The 17,771-nt window shown below is 36.4% G+C and overlaps 1 protein-coding gene across 6 annotated transcripts in view; it reads right to left on the bottom strand.

The window, feature by feature from the left end:
* LOC128989075 (uncharacterized) overlaps positions 1–17,771 on the bottom strand; it is an 84,403-nt gene that overhangs the window by 49,230 nt on the left and 17,402 nt on the right. For all 6 annotated transcript variants that reach the window (XM_054410966.1, XM_054410949.1, XM_054410934.1 and 3 more), the window contains exon 9: positions 3,497–3,595. In XM_054410966.1, coding sequence (XP_054266941.1) covers positions 3,497–3,595 — 99 coding nt within the window. The remainder of the gene's footprint in view (positions 1–3,496; positions 3,596–17,771) is intronic.

The raw sequence follows: 17,771 nt of genomic DNA, 5'->3' as shown, positions 1-17,771 counted from the left end.
ATCGTCTACTTTTAGCAAAGCTGGAAGGCTACGGTATATGTGGATCCCTACTGCGGTGGCTAAGAAGTTATTTGAGTGATCGAGAGCTCATTGTCAAGTGTGATGGAGGCTTTTCTTATCCGTTCCCTGTTCCGTCTGGGGTACCCCAGGGGTCTCACCTGGGTCCTCTGCTGTTTGATATTTTCATAAATGACATAAGCAAGGTAATATCATCCAATTTTCTTCTTTTTGCTGATGATATCAAGGTATTTGCGGAGGTAACATGCTCAGACTCCCAAGACCAACTCCAGTCATCTCTGGATAAAATCAGTAAATGGTGTGATGATAACGCTATGGAGTTGAATGTTGCCAAGTGCCTCACGATGTTCTTCAGTCGCAGTACTGTAGTGCACCCTTACAACTACAGCATAAACGGTGCCATCCTGAAAGTGGTTGATATGGTCAAAGATTTGGGCGTCATCACTACTCCTACCCTCAGTCCCTATGAGCATATCAGCCAAATAGCAAAAAGGGCTTCATCACTTCTTGGCTTCATTTTTCGAACAACAAAAGACCTCAAGAACCCTCTCACACTTATAATCCTCTACAAGACTTTGGTACGTCCCGTGATGGAATACTGCTCTGTTGTCTGGTCTCCTTATCAGTCTTTGCACATCGATATACTAGATAAGATACAAAGAAGATTTATTAGACTGATTGGTCTTAGACTGGGGTTCCACTTTCTGGATGTTCCTATTATCACCCTGGAGAAATACTATGATCTGCAACCACTCAGTCTGAGAAGGAAATGTTACGACCTGCAGTTTCTCTTCAAACTCGTGAATGGTATCATCGACTGCACATCTTTGCTGAATAATATAGAATTCTCTGCCCCTAAAGGAACCAGATCCAAAACGTTATTTGCCAGAGGATTCCAAGCAAGGAATTACTCCTACCATCATGGGTTGTCGAGGTTACTGAGGATGGGTGGAGAGGCTTCGACTCACATTGACTTCTTCGGGATTTCTTCTTCCTCATTCAAGAGAGACGCCTCAAGATATTTACAAGGGAGAACATCTTAGAAGCATTTTCCTGCCCTCCTGTGGGAACAAGTGATGTGTAGTTCTTGTTTAGGTGGTGCCTTTAAAGGGCCACACCTTAGTTCTGTTTTGAGGCTGGTGTTACCTCAGCAAGGTGCAGTGCAATATAGGTGGTGCCTTTAAAGGGCCACAAATGAAAGTTGGTGCTTTTTAGCATGTTGTTTGGTGTTTGACACAGTGTTCTTCCCATGTCATGCATGCATACACACACACATACTCCCACAAATTATACTTTTGTTAATACTTTTGTAATATTTTACTGTCTTTTGTTATTATTTTCACAGTTTATAATTTGTTATCTTTGTTGCCATAGTCTATTTTGTTGGTCTTATTTAATCGTTGTTGTTATTGCCTGTTGTAAAGTTACCGTCATTACTGCTTGTTACTTGTTACCATTATTACTAGGCATAGTCTTCTTGTTGTTATTTATTGTAGTTTTCAGGTCCCACTCATGTATTTATTGCCAGCTTCCTTATTTATTATTATTGCACGATTTTTGCACATACACACACACTCCCACAAATTACACTTTTTTAGTACTTCTGTAATATTTTGCTGTCTTTTGTTATTATTTTCACAGTTTATAATTTGTTATCTTTGTTGCCATAGTCTATTTTGTTGGTCTTATTTAATCGTTGTTGTTATTGCCTGTTGTAAAGTCACCGTCATTACTGCTTGTTACTTGTTACCATTATTACTAGGCATAGTCTTCTTGTTGTTATTTATTGTAGTTTTTAGGTCTCACTCATGTATTTATTGCCAGCTTTATTTATTATTATTGCACGATTTTTGTAACCACTGTTATTAACTATTATTTACTACTTATGTATAGTTCATAGTTTGACAAAATTGTATTAATGGAGAAACCGTTGGAATAAATAAATAAATAAATAAATAAATAGGTTTATACACCATCAATTTCGTGATCCGTCCAATCGGCTCCGCGCCAGTGGCTCTGGAGTTTCCCATGTTAACCTTATGAGAAATGGAATTAATGAATCTTAACAGCTGTTTCAATTAAACAAGTTGGTTCTGTTCTATGATGTTCAATAGCATTAAAGTTACAAGGATTACCAACGGGGTGCAGCACTATTATTTCTTTTACATTTACGACAACAGCTAATTTGCTACCAAAAGGTGAGAGAGCGTAGCGAACGAACTTCAACCTGGAGGCAAGTTAGCGTAGTGAACGAGCTAACCAGAAGGCAAGTGAGCGTAGCGAACGAGCTAACCTGAAGGCAAGTGAGCGCAGCGAACGAGCTCCAACCTAAAGGTGAGTGAGCGTAGCGAACGAGCTCCAACCTAAAGGTGAGTAAGCGTAGCGAACGAACTTCAACCAGGACGTGATTGAGCCATGCGAACGAGATCATCTTGAAAATTAAGAAGTTAAACGGGGCAAAGCCCGCGGGATTATAAATAGTCAAAGGCAAGACAACGTCTGCCGGGTTCAGCTAGTAACTTTTAAAATTGTATTTAAATCGTTATCATAGTACGTAAAAATGGCTTGTATATCCAACTATTTCAGTCCATTATTGATATGCAGAAGGCTCCCAAATTATTGTTTTCGTAACATCTAATTTCATTGGAAATTAAAATTGAAGCAGCCCAATGTCAAGTCAGCTTGCGGCTGATAACAGCATAATGCTTAGTAGTGTCTAATGGGGTGATTAGTAACCATGCCAACTTGTTGAATGCTTGGATGAAGGGAAACCGAAGAAAGAATATAAGAACAAAGAGAGTGCTTCTCTTCTGAAACAGCACGACTGAATGAGTAAAAAGGTCAATGACCTAAAGTATCATGATTGTGCAATATTGTACTTTGATGTAAAAATTTAAATTATAGGATTAATTTAGATTTTAATACTTCTCCTGGTGATTTTGTCATATGTGACAATCAATGCCAAATAATTTTTTGAATTTTATACGTTACCAATAATTGTACAAAAACACTTTGATATACTAAATAAATTATTATTATTTTTACTCTTTTAATAGGTCTAGAGAGAAATTGGGAAATTTTGTGTTTTGAGCGTCAAAAATGAGAAACCAATTTTTACCTCATAAAACCTCGTTCCCATGGTCCAATCATGCTGGTTTGCAAACTCATTCAAGTTTATCCCGCCTTACATCTTTAAACCAAATTTCATGAAAATCGGACAATGGTTTTTTTGGCCTTTTGGGACATCAAAATAAAAAAGTTAATCAGTCCTAGGCCTAGGTCTTACCATGACACCTAGGGAATAGCTACTTTCATTGGGAAATTCGCTTTAATTTACTAAATATGACTTGAATTAATTTTTAAGTTGTTTTTTTTTTGTAATAACTAGAATTTTTTTAACTTGGCACCCAATCCACATTGCACAGAGTTTATGGGACATATTTATTATAATGCACTGATCACTGAACAATTTACTTACTGCAATGCTTTTCTTCAATTCCGAAGATTGGGCTAACTCCCTGAGTCTGTCTATTGGACGCTCATATTTATCTTCAGAATTATTACCGGGTGCATCTTTCTGTTGGGCAAAACACAGATTTATTAGACCAACCTTTACAATCAATCAAATTTTTATATTGCAATATTTTGAAAACGTTTTTAACATTTCTGGTTACTCTTGTATAAATAACTAAACACATTAGGTCTAAAACATTAGGATTATCAAAACGCAGTTCCTTTTTTACAGTTTTTATTGTTTTTGTTATTGTGGTTGACATATTGCCAGATGTGAGCTATCATCATCAAATTACTTTGCGTATAGGCCAATAGCAAACAGCCACATACTATTTAATGGGAGTGTACGCAGTAGGCCAACAATTAACTCAAAATCAATTTGGTTTGTATTATGGGTTTTTCCCTGTTTAAGGAATAAAGAGGATTTACAGTGGTGTATACGGAGATAAAATTATTTTATTTAAAAATGAAAACTAAACATTTTTTTATATTAGCTATATAATTTTTAGAGTGTTGTAAATAGTTAAGCTATGCAGCACTTTTGTCCAAAATAATTCTTTTTGCTTTTTTATAAATTTTTAATTTTTTGTTCTCAAAAATATTTTTTTTTATTGAATTTCTTATTAATTGAATAAAAGAACGCTTTACGAAGATTAATGATGTTATAGACAATCAATTATAACAATAACTGTCATAATAATCGGCGAATATTTCCACCTACCAACCGCGGAGCCCAAAAAGATAAGCGTATATATCCTACCTACCCCCCCATGCACAATATGCCAGTGGATACATCCGCCTAACGCCTAAAGTCCTGCAAGGGTTAACAAAAGTGCTACTTGCTTGAACTTTTAGTTTGAAAATTTGAAGATAAAAGATTTGAAATTTGAAAAAAGTCACAAAGAGCTACAGAAAATAATATCCAAACATTTAAGATATGATTTCGATTTAATTCATTCATTTCATTCATCTTCTAACACATATCCAACATTCATTTTCTAAACTAAAACTATTTGTAACTCATTCACAAATTGGCGTTTTACCTTATTGCTGTATAGAAAGAAGCATATAAAAATATAGATGATTATAGTATTGATTTGAATAAACAAACTAATATTCATGACTACGTCGTCTCGAGCCGCACAATATAATAAATATTGACACAAATAAAACCAAGCAAATCCTATGTGCACAGTATAATAACCCATGGCATCATCACAAAACAAACTTTTTCTAACGGTATGATCTAATAAGACTGAAATGCAGGTTTCACAGAGGCTAGCATTATGATAAGGGCAACAAGATAATATACATCCTCTGTTAGAGCACTATCGCAGTCCACCAACACCACAAGATCATTAGAGATAAGCCTACCACTGAATTATTAAGGGAGCCACGCAACAATTTAATAAACCATCTCACTTTATCTACACACAAGACAGCTGAGAACAGTAAACGAGCAACACGCGAGTTATGTTGAGTGATTATATTAGTACATGCCGATTGGACAGCATAACCATTTAGAGTACCACAATGAGACCTTGGAGTAATGTGGTGTAATGTACCATAATTATCCATCTCATCATATTTACATAGAAAAAGATTTCAACTGTTTAGTTCAAATACAGATTTCAATGGCATTTTATATTCAAATTCAATTGATCTAAAATAAATATTATCACTCAAAATAACATGTATCTATACAATTAAATAAAATGTATATTATCATGTATTTAGTTGAAAAAACTGATGAGTCATACTTTTACTGGTGATGTAGCATCACAATTAATTATATAGTTTCTGTGTGACGAATAAACATTTCATTTCATATGTTTGGCACATTACATTGCTTGGCTTAAACTTAATATAGAACTTTTTGGTAAAATAACTGACCACAAACTCAAACACCACTCTATTTGTTAATACCCCCTTCCTTTAAAACTCAATTTGTTAACCCTTCTTTTGAATGTGCAAAACTAAGACATGTTTCTGTTTTCTGTAATATTATTTTGCTGAGACGTAATCTCACACAAAGAAACATGCCACTATAATTTCCACCGCTAAATTCCCAAAAACCAATCTCTAGCAAATAAGCTTCTTCCTTTATTTCATAAACATGGTGTACAACTGCTGATGAATTGGTACCAATCCGGAGCTATAGAACACAGGAGCCGGAAAAGGTCGCCGAGCAAAGTGGTTTCACTGGTGTGCGGCTGTGATGTCACCGCAGGGACTCCGTGAATCGACCAGCACGCGGCCCATACACATACCGCTTATTAACACCCTTCCCTACATTTACACAATTCAAAAGCTTGTATCAAACTTATATCGTTGTAATCTGAACTTTCAACCGAGTCTGGGGGTCAAAAAAATATTTTAGCTATGATTAATAATAATAATTATATTTTTAAGCAACAAATTTTAAGGTTTACAAATATGCGAATTTCAAAAAGTCAAGCGAGGATTTTTTATTTTTGGGATAGGAACAACCGTTGAGCGAGAAAAATGTTTATTAATAGTTCAACTTTAATAATTAATCTGAAAATTCTTGATAAAACCAACTTTTATTATTCATCATGAATTTCATCACGAAGTGGCGAGTGATAAAACTAGGCGTTCACATTCCATCGCTCATGCCCGCATCGAGCTATTCATAGCACAATATTAAAAAAAATTTATATCTTAATTAAAGAATACATTAATTTTGTAATTAGTGTAAAAAAGATTATCTTTAAAATTAAGTAGAATATATGCTTGGAATATTATTCACCTTTTTACTATACCGGTGCTCCTTGTTATTCTCTCTAAATACACTTAATTGAGTCTCTGCGAATGTTTAATGGTTTTGTTTTAGTAGAATAAAGTGTTTATTGGTACAAAATAGAAAAATTAAATTTTTTATGTGCTAGTTTGTGCACTAGTAAAACCTAAAATATTGTGAGGGGAGTGGAAAAAATTGTTCAACAGCAATCATTTGTAGGTCACAATAATTGTCTTTTGAGACTATTTTTTTATAAACTGTTGGAAGTGTGTAAAAATTAGTGATGGGTCGGTACTACTTTTTCAGAGTCGGTACTGGTACCACTTCCTAGCCAAAATCTATTCTTGGTTCTCAGATCCGGTACCATCGGTACAATATTTTAATTTTGTAGGATAGGCTACTTATTTTTTATTTTTAAAACAAAATGTCAATACAGTATTTCAATTTTACAGTATTATGCATTAGTATAGGTGGGTACAAAACTTAAGGGATTAAGAAAATAAAACTTATTTGTAGAAAAAAACAATTAAATAGTCAAACACATTCAAATCAAAATAATATATAATGTAGCAGAAGTATTAAACATATTTGATGAATTGGTGATGTGTCGATCCTAAAGTTTATCGGTTCTCAAATACCGATACTTAAAAAAACAATTCGCAATACCAATACCATTTTAAATAGTTTTACTAAGTATACTAAATGGACTGGTTATACTTCAACAGCCTCTGTCTTTATGTCTTTCTATTAAGTATGCATAAGGTAGGCTATTAGGGTGTTTTTTTTAAGTAAAAAAATGTATGCAGCAAAGAAACATTTTAACTAGCCAATTTCCAAGTGTAAACCCTTCCTATCACATCAAATAAGTTAACTACCATATTTAAGGTATCATATAGAGGTGTGCCAGCCTAATATTTTCAGTACGGCCAAACTCAAAGTAATATCGTGATAATCATTGTATTCTGAGATCACTGCAAATTCTGAAATATCTTTCTCAATTACTGAAACATCATCACTGTTTTTCACAGTTGCGGCAAGATTATGAACATCTTCTGCAGCCATGTAGACATCATCATTGTTTTACAGATGGCGGCAGGTTAATCAAAATCTCCCGCGGCTGAGTAGACATCATCATTGGTTTACGGATGGCGGCAGGTTAATGAAAATCTCCCGCGACCGAGTAGACATCATCATCTTCCACGATTGCAGCAACATCACTCATGGTCGTGTAGACGTCATGATCGTCTCCCGCCATCGCGGCAAAATCATGAACACCTCCCGCGGCCGTGTAGACATCATCATGAACTCCTGCGGTCAAAGGAAACGTCTTCATCGTCGTCTGCAATTGGGGAAATATAATGAGCATCTCTACAGCCATCATTGAATCCCGGTATCGCAGTGATGTCATCGTTGTCATCTGCGATCGCGATTTCGTCAAGAACATCTGTGGCCGTGTAAACATCATTGATACATTTGAATTGAATTGATTCCCGCATTCACGGAAACGTCATCATCGCCCCTGTGATCGCGGCAAAATCATGAACATCTCCTGCGGTCATGTAGACAACATCATGAACTCTTGCAGTCACGGAAACGTCTTCGTCATCGTCCACAATCACGGCAAAATCATGAACATCTCTTGCGACCATGTAGGCGTCATCTCCCGGGAACGCGGTAACGTCATCGTTGTCTTGTGCGATCGCGACAATATCGGTAATTTTTTGGCATTATCGGTACGGTACCGGTATGGACATTTCACCATCGGTTCTCGGTCTTGCCAAGAACCGGCGGAACCGACATTTGACGTGAAGTACCGATCCATACTAATAAAAATTTAACGTAATTAATGTGGAAGAACTGATTGACGATAGTTTCCTCGCTGGAAGTTTGTTCCTAACCCAAAAATAAAAATATTCCTCGCTTGGTGACTTATTCAAGTTTCAATATTGTATTGTAAACTTAAATTTGTTTAGATATTTTGATTCTCCAGTTAATGCAGAATAAAACTACATAAGATTCAAATTAAATATATAATCATGCAAAGGTAGGGAAACAAGTAGCAAGATTTTCGCTGGCCGCGTAATGGCAGCAGGCCTGACTGTCCGCACAGTGATGTCACAGGCAGGGCCAGAGGGACCATGTTGGCAAGTGCTACATCAAAGAAAAGAGCCAGCCCCTGTATTCTATAGCCACGGTTCTTACCCATCAAGTTCTAATCGACACCACAAGAAGGTCAAGTTTAACTGTTTTTATAATATTTGATCAACTAAGAGTAAAATATTGTATTTTCAAGGATATCTACTTGTAATTGAAACTAGGCAATAGAGCATCAAATAAAGTGGTACTGAACAGTAGCTTATAAAAGTAGAGGGAGTTCAACTTAACAACTTTATTATAATTTATTTTAGGAATTATATGTGGTAGAATCTATTTGATCAACCCTTTGAGTGCCTTGAGCGGTTAAAACAATTTTATTTCAGGTTTGCTAGGCCTACATGTGGTGTTGCTTCTAGGAATGCCAGCCATTTCTCCACATAAATGGAGGTGTTTAGGAAAATCTTCATAAAATACTTATTTATTAACATTTTTGGCCTAAATTTGATTTATTTTGTAGATTATTAGATCATGCATTGTAAAATACTAATTTAATTTGGGGTTTCATGAGTTAGAATAAAATATTTTCATAGACAAGACAAAAGTATGATGCAGTTTGTTCTCATTTTCAAAGTTTGAGTTAAAATAACATAATTTAAAATTACTCTAGCAGAGCACCCGTCCTTCGTACGGGGTTGGCAAATAAGTATAAAATTCTTATTGCAGTTATACTCAAGCTTTGCGTTTGCAATGGGAAGAGGACACAGTTTGATAAAATTTGGTTCATAAATTTGTGGTATTATACAGTATAACACATCTACCGTTGCCATAATGTTCTACCACTGCACCAAAACAATAGAAAAAATAAATTATCACACATTCGCACAATATCACAACAATTATTAATTAAATTAAAAACTCAAACCTAACTGTAAACAATGGGTCCGCGGAATTGGCTAACTCTGGAACTCGCTAACCCCATGTTAAATGCCCTATCTTCAAATTTGGTCGATGAGAGGAACTCGCTAACTTGTTCGGTTTCGGAATTGGCTAACTCCGGAACCCGCTAACCCGCTCTAGAGCCGGGTTAGCGAATTCCGTCCTCGTACGGAAGTCGCTAACTCGGTCCCTCGGCGGAACTCGCTAACTCCCAATCAGAAGCCTCGCGGGCCGTCCAATGGGAGCCAAGCACGAATATTTTTGGCCAGTGTTGCCGAAAGTGTAGTACCTATATCGTATCGGCACCATAATGTCGTATCCTACGATTAATTAGGAGTAAGAGCAACGTAGTCGATAAAATAAATATATTTAGAAGTATGTTTAACCACAGAGAAGTTCTTATGATTATTAGGGTGGAAAATGCATTATAGTCTTACCATAGACTAACCAACACAAGTAAACTTTACATCCCATTGTAAACTTTGAAGCTCGTTTTTCGTGTCTAGTTCATGTCCGGTGACACTGATCGCTAGTGTCGACAAAATTGTGTTTCTATTATTTTATAGTTAACTTCATGATTTGTTCCTTACTGTTTGGTTATATAACTAGGGGACGTGTTGGTTAAACGAGGTTTTAAATTACTGAAAACAAGAAACAATTGTAAACAAAACACAACCTCTAAAGACAGTGCACCAGACAGAACTAACAATACAACTGTCTTCAGATCATCCATAAGGATGAGAAATGTACTAATATAAGGGAGTATGTTTTATATGTGGGTTTCTTACTTAAATAGTAGCTTATTGGTATGAAAAAGATAAAAATGCACATTTAATTTGGATCTATTACGTGTTATGAAATATCTATTTTCGTAGTCCGCCATTTGTTTCTTTTATTCGAATAAATACCATTTTGTGAACTTCTGCAAATAATATTTTTGAGTTCGTATTTTATATACTGGGCTTGTAGTAACCTTAAATCATAAATCATAATAAAATTTACACGTTAAACGTCATTACAGAATTACATTGTAGTGGTTATGTATTTTTAAATAGAGCTATTGAATTTAAATAGATATTTATCAATACATTATAAAGTGGTAGGCCTAATGTATTCATGGATTGCATTAAAAGTTAGTCTATGCATAAATACAACTTGTAAATTTCTTTTATCGTAGGCTATTAGTGTAGAACCCAGGTCATCCTCTTAATTTTGTTGAATTAATATTAATTTTACGTCTTTCAGTAGGCTTACTTTTTAAAAGTCTGGAGTTTTTTTCCAGGCTGGTTCTATCTTATCCAAAAACAAAGCTATTGTCTATTGTGTAGCTCAGTACTGGGGAACGGTGAACCGAGCAATGGCTTGGTATAGTTTATATCGTTTGTGAAAGCAATATAAAGGAAACCCAACACTCAAAACAGGAAAATCCGTCAATTAGTTTATTAAAAATCGTGAATTAAAATAACCCTGTCACGTTTTATTATATGAATATTATATCTTCTCCTATTTTTTACTAGTGGTGCTTAGGTGTACAATCTAAACACCGTTTTAAAACATGTAACATTATTGCTAAAAAATTCAACACATTTTAGAATTAGGCAATTATTTACTAGTAGGCCTACAATGCTTTGGTTCAAACTATTAGGCCTAGATAAAAACTTAGTCTATGTCGTCATATTTGTACACGTAAGTTGGACGGTTCAACGACGAACATTTAATTTAAAATCTATGAATTAATTATGAAAGTTACGTTGGTTGATGACTGTATTAATTAATGGTTTTGGTTTATTACGACATTACAATTAAATCTGTTTTCCGTTTTTAAGAACTTGCGTGTATTTTAGCTTAATTTCGTAGAGGTTTAATTATTTATTACCAATTAAACTAAATTTTGAATATTTTTCATATTCTATTATTTTCTTTTATACTGATGGCATTTATATTTAAGATCGAAATCATAAACATTTAACTGGCCATTGTACAGTTTAATAAAAAACACTTTTTCATGATTTTTTAATTGTCTTTTAATTACTTTGGGCTAGTTATCTGTTAAAAGTGGAATTGATAACAAAAAACAATAACATTTTACTGTATCTTTATAGACACTGATATTTTGAAATACGGCAGTGTACGATTATTTTGTCGTACAAGGTTGGCAACGCTCCGAGCAGTGGGCGCGGCCGGGTTAGCGACTTCCAGAGTTAGCGAATTCCGCCGCAAGACAAAATCGAGTTAGCGGGTTCCGGAGTTAGCCAATTCCTGACTGAGACAGTTAACCAGTTCCAGAGTTAGCCAGTTCCGCCACACGACCGAGTTAGCGAGTTCCTGAGTTAGCCAATTCCTACGTCTCTAAACAATCCTACATTGACAACTCTCATTCTTTGGAACGATCTTCCTTTAGCTATTAAATCCCTCAATAGTCGTTCCCGGTTTGTGGCAGCACTAAAAAATCTCTATTTTGAACGTATGGCCATGGTAGGTTTGTCGTAGGGGCCTGTGCGCATGGCGGTCGCTGACTTGTATGTATGTGTGAGTGACTGTGTGTGTGTAAGTATTTTTTAAATTTACTGATTTTTGATAAAAGTGTCTGTATCTATGATTTCTGTTTTGTTTTATTGTATAAGCTGATTATGTTAAAATATTTATATTATGTTTTAAAGTACAGGTTAAGTGTAAGAAAGGGCCATGTGGCCCTAACTTTGCCTGTATAAATAAATGATTTTAATTTCATTTCATTTTGTGCATCACAGCTTTTTGTTACTGCTTAGTTCAAATTAGCTGTAGTCATATATGCAAAAACAAAATAATAATAGTGCTGCACCCTGTTGGAAAACCGTATAACTTTTTAACGCTATTGCATATTATAAAACCAACTTGTAAAGTTAAAACAGCTGACTAAATTCTTTAATTCCCTTTAAATATTAATACTCATAAGGTTAACATGGGGAACTACAGAGCCACTGGGGTGGAGCCCGAAAGGATTTTTGAGATAAGAATATGCCTAAATGTTAATCGGGAATGTGAGCTATCATCATGCCAAATTTCAGCCCAATCCATCCAGTAGTTTATGCGTGATTGAGCAACACACAAACACACACACAAACTCACAAACTTTCAGATTTATAATATTAGTAAGATATTCAATTTTACATTCATTTTAAAGAGCATTAAAAACTAAAGAGAAATCATGTATAACATTCACATTTATAATATTAGTAAGATATATGTCTAAAAAAATATGTAACATTTACTACAAAGAGGCCTTGAAAAATTCTAGGCCCTACCCAACAAACAACCTAAATCATGATCTAAGACTTGAGACTTGTGTTGTTACAGACAAAATTATATCATTTTACGTTTGACTGTATTTTATGTTGTTATTATTATGTTTATAATTCGAATTAAAATTTGAATACTATTAGAAGCAAGCACAAAATATGCAAACGGTCAAAACAAAATCATGCACCAATAGGCCTAAGTAACCAAGTCCAGTTACGGGTACACTTTATGTGATTAGCCACAAACTAACACCAAAAGTTATTATAAGTTGTGGTATTATAACTTTTTAAAGGTTTAAAATGTATTTTTCAACGATTTAGGACCATAACCTGCAATTCTATAACCAAAACATTAAAAAACTTGTAAAGAAACTTTTACTAGAACGTAAACAGTCTAAACAACAACAGACGAACCAGCTGTGTAAAGCCGTCTACTATTGCATTAATGGTTTTTGATTGGTTGACCACATTTCTCAGCTCAATTGTACAGTAAGAGCAAAATAGTTGTTGCCAACCTCCTTCTGTAGCATTCGGTGTGATTTGCAGCCAGCTTTATTGAAATGTGATACTGTATGAAGTCATTTTCTGAGCGTCATTTCTCACGCAATCTCGACCGTCTCACTACGAGACGCTCAGCACTTAACCCTTCCCGGACGGGTGACGGATATATCCGCATAGCGATTAAGGACGGGTGACGGATATATCAGCCTATGGTTTTTTATGTTCCGGACGGGAAGCGGTTATATCCGCCTTCTTTTCAGACAGACTGGCAGGTACTTAAACAGTAACCAGATGTTTCGCGGTACCAAGGCGCCACTTTCCTGCTCTATCCATGGCTGCGCTCTCTCTCGCACTCCCCCTCTCTCAGGCGCTGCCCCTCTCTCCCGCGCTGCCCCTCTCTCCCGCGCCGCCCCTTTCTCACTCACACCAACCACCTCTCCTACACCCCCCACGACGTTTCGCGCTCAAAACCACGTTGTCTGTGTGTTGGCGCCAAACGTTACAGTTGTCTGTCTAGCAGAATGAGATAGTGATGCACGATGGCTTATAACGTAAATAGTACTAGTTTTTCTGGTGATATTATTGAGTTATTGAACAAGAGTTTTTCGGAGGGTGATGTTGCTGTTGATGGGATGGAATTGGACGAAGATGACAACATATCTGTGCGTAGTTGTGATGTAAATAATGCAAATATCGATGGAAATGATATTGATATAGTGAATGGTTTTGTATCCGAAAATGACAAAGACGCTGATGTTCCTCAAGATGAATGTAATGTGGTTCAAGTGGAAAGTATTAGTGATGAACAAGTTAGTGAGGACGATATTGGGAATGCCTCAAGTTTTATTGACTCGGAAAAAGAAAGCCTTCATAGTTCAACCAATGAATCTACAATGGCGTCCAAAAAGTCATTTGCAAAGAACTCTAAAAAGCCATCTAAAAAGAGGTCTACAGAGGCACAACAACCAAATCTAACTAAAGCTAAACTCCTTCGTATGAAGTGGGATAAGGAGTATGCTTTTGTGACCGACAGTGACAGTGGACCTGTAAGTACTATTCCTATTTATAACTGCAATTACGGTCGTAATCTGCCTACAGAATTTGATCTCACTTCAAAACCAATTGATTTCTTTTCACTTTACTTTCATAGTAATCTAATACAATTGATTTGTGATGAAACCAACCTATATGCTCAAAGTTTGCCTATTCAAAACCAAAGGAAACAAAAGGTTTGGGCTGATACAACAACCACAGAGATCCGAGCTCTTCTCGGGGTTGTACTGAATATGGGACTTCACCCGTTGCCTGATATAAAGGACTACTTTTCATTGTCCTGGGTAAACAAGATGCCCTTTTTTTCCGATGTTTTTACTCGAGATAGGTTTTTGATGCTGTTTTGGAGATTACACTTTAGTCATGAACAGGGAAGCGCACGTGACCTCAAAATAAGAAATATTGTGAACACAATTCAAGAGCAATGTAAACTATTCTATACGCCAAGCTCGTATGTGTCAGTGGATGAGAGCACTATTTCATTCAAGGGCAAGATTTCATTCAGAGTTTACAACCCCGACAAGCCTGTAAAATTTGGGCTAAAAGTGTTTGTTCTTTCTGATGCTCTGAATGGGTATATTTACAGTTTTAGCCCATATTACGGTAAAAGTGATGGTAACGAGGATGAGCTTTTGAAAACAACAAATACTGTTCTACAACTCTGCGATTCTTTAGTAAAAGATCCCCTGGACCCTCCATCTGGTCACCATGTATACGTCGACCGTTACTACAATAGCCCTGAACTGGCTAAAGAGTTGCTGAAGAAAAATATGTTTGTTACGGGAACGGTTATGAATAATAGAAAGGAAATGCCAACACTAAGCAAACCGCTCAATTGTGGTGATGTAGAAGCACGAAGAAACAAAGACTTGGGTGTTATTTATTGGAAGGACAAAAGAGTGGTAACTATGCTTACAACCAAACACAAAATAAGCCGGAATGAGATGACAGAGAAGCCCAGCAAGTGGCCAAATAAACCTCCTGTTCTAAAGCCTGATGTTGTCTTAGATTACACTAAACACATGGGTGGAGTTGATCGTGCTGACCACATGATATCTAGTTATCAGTTTATGAGGCGTACTAAAAAATGGTATCGCAAACTTTTCTTTTGGCTCCTTGAAGTGTCTACTATAAACTCTTATATTCTATATAAATCCTTGCAAGAAGACAACAACAGAGTAGCAATGTCTCACAAACAGTTTAGACTTAGCCTTGTGGAAGATTTAGTAAGAGACTACGTTCAGGAGACCTGCAATTTTACAAGAAGACGACCATGACGACCGAAAAATGATATTCAACGGCTGAACGGAAAACTCCATGTTATGGGCAAATCACCGAAGGGGTCCTTCAGATGTCATGTTTGTGCAAAGAACAAAGTTCGTAAGGAAACTGTGTACTTTTGTAAAACATGTGACGAAAAACCGTACTTACATCCAGACACATGTTTTGAGGTGTACCACACCCAAAAAGACTATTTTTAGAAGAATGGACTATTTACAGGCACCTTGTAAACTCCGTAAAATGATTTTGTAACCTTTTGAAAACTGAAATTATTGTTATTTTTTCTTGTTTTATAAGAATGGACTATTTACAGGCACCTTGTAAACCCCGTAAAATGATTTTGTAACTTTTTGAAAACTGAAATTGTAGTTCAACTTTTTCTTGAAGTGTTATTTTCTTGAAACAGTTTTATATAATAAACAACGCAACAACATATTGTTCTTTATTTATTACCTAACGTTGTCATAGTCATATCTTCAAAGACGGGTGGCGGATATATCCGCAGCTTTTCTACTCATCTGCGGACGGGGAGCGGATATATCCGCATAATTTTTTTTCAAATAAAAACGAGTAAAAAATTATTTGGACAGTATGAAGTGTTCCATTGTGTTTATTTTATGTATATTCGTATAATAAAACACAAAAAAAGGAAATTAATTTTTATTTTTTCCTATGATTTTTGCCCGTCCTGAGCCGTGACATGCCCACCAAGCGTCCCACCAATGTCACGCCTCAGTGTTTTTTGTATAGTACGAGTACTGGCTTTGCGCCGGAACTCGTTCAGTTTGGGTCTGGCAGCAGTCCTGCAGACCCCGGGGCTATTTTTCCGCTGCCGAGCACATTTTCGGCAGAAGAACAGCGACTGTCATCGTTTCATGTCAAGTTTGGTGTTTGTAATGTTATATTTGCATCGGTTAACATCTAGTCACTTTTTACTGTGCTTCTTACAAACCTAATTCTTTTGACATGTAATTAAACGGTTTGCCAGACGTCAGATGAGGTCCCGGATGGGAGGGTTAGTTCTGCGGATGTCGTCCTCGGAGAGGGTCGCCTGGGGGAACTCTCCACCTTCCTCCTCCTTGGGCTGCCAACGGCCCTGTTTCTCCGGGGACCTTCAAGCAACCTTCCGCCCTTCTAACACCACCGCCTACCACCAGGAAGGACTATGAGTGTGCCAAAGCCGCAAGTGTTATTTGTTAAATATTACCTGAACCTTTATGAACATTTTCATGAGCTTTAAGAGAAATACCGCTATTTGAAGGGGCCCCAAAATCTATTATTCGTTATTTATTTTATAGTAGCCTAATTGTTATTTATTTAATTGTTGAATTTTTAAAAGTTTAAAACAAAATTTACAGTTTTTACCATCTTTTAATTTATTTATTGTTAGGCCTAATTTATTTGTTACTGGTACCAGTTCTTGTAAGTTTAGAAGGGTAAACCTAAAATCATCTTTTAAATTAAATTTTTGAGAAAGATTATTTAAAGAAATTCTTTGGATGGATGTTTTGTTATTTGTTGATTTTTTTGTAAATATATAGGCTTTGTTGACTACTGTTTGTTTATTCATATTCACCCACGGCCTTTCATTTTTGTTAGGGATGTGGGGCGGCCACTCGCACTGTCACTATGGGGGGCATGCTTCCAATAGTTGTTCGTCTGGGGGCGGTGCGAGGGGTCGGCTCAGATGGTAGCAGAGCGTGGTTTTTTGTGCTCTATCCACGAAGGGCCGTGGTTGGATTTGATTTTTGGGTGATGCTGGTCTGGCAGTCTTAGGAATTTTTTGAAGAAATGTTGTCGTGGTGGGGTAAGCACACTGTTGAAGTTTTTTTATTAGGAGCTCGCCCTTGGCCGAGTCACCGGGTGGAATCTGGTTAATGACTTGCATCCTTTGGGAGCAAGAGTGTCAAAAGCATGGCCAAACCCAAAATTGAAACTGTGTGTGTGTGTTTACCTCGTCACACAAATGTTAGGTGTTGTTGTTTAGTGTATGTATGTATGTGTGTATGTGGTGAGTGTAAGTCCGTGTTTTTTTTTGTTTTGGTGGCTTAGGCGGTGTGTATGGGCAGGTTCTTCTGTTTGGGACCTCATCTGACTGTAGGCATTTCAGTCCAGAGCCTTTAGTTAGTTAAGTTTGTGAATTGTTCGTTGTAAAAAAAAATTTTTGTGTGTGTTTTGAAGGTAGACCGACTGACTGAAAGCAAAATGGGTTTGTTTGCTCCACTGCCCAATCCCATTGCTGGGGTTTTGAGCGACATTCGCCCAGTTGATGGTTTAGAGGTGGAACCTTTGTTAGAGTTTTTGGGAAAGGTGTTGCACCTGAAGGAGTTCCC

This window comes from Macrosteles quadrilineatus, unplaced genomic scaffold, assembly GCF_028750875.1.
Source record: "Macrosteles quadrilineatus isolate MER2022 unplaced genomic scaffold, UCM_ALF_1.0 Scaffold_1__1_contigs__length_201487025, whole genome shotgun sequence".
Lineage (NCBI taxonomy): Eukaryota > Metazoa > Arthropoda > Insecta > Hemiptera > Cicadellidae > Macrosteles > Macrosteles quadrilineatus.
The sequence above is the reverse complement of the archived record's forward strand: the minus strand, read 5'-3'. Positions and strand labels throughout refer to the sequence as shown.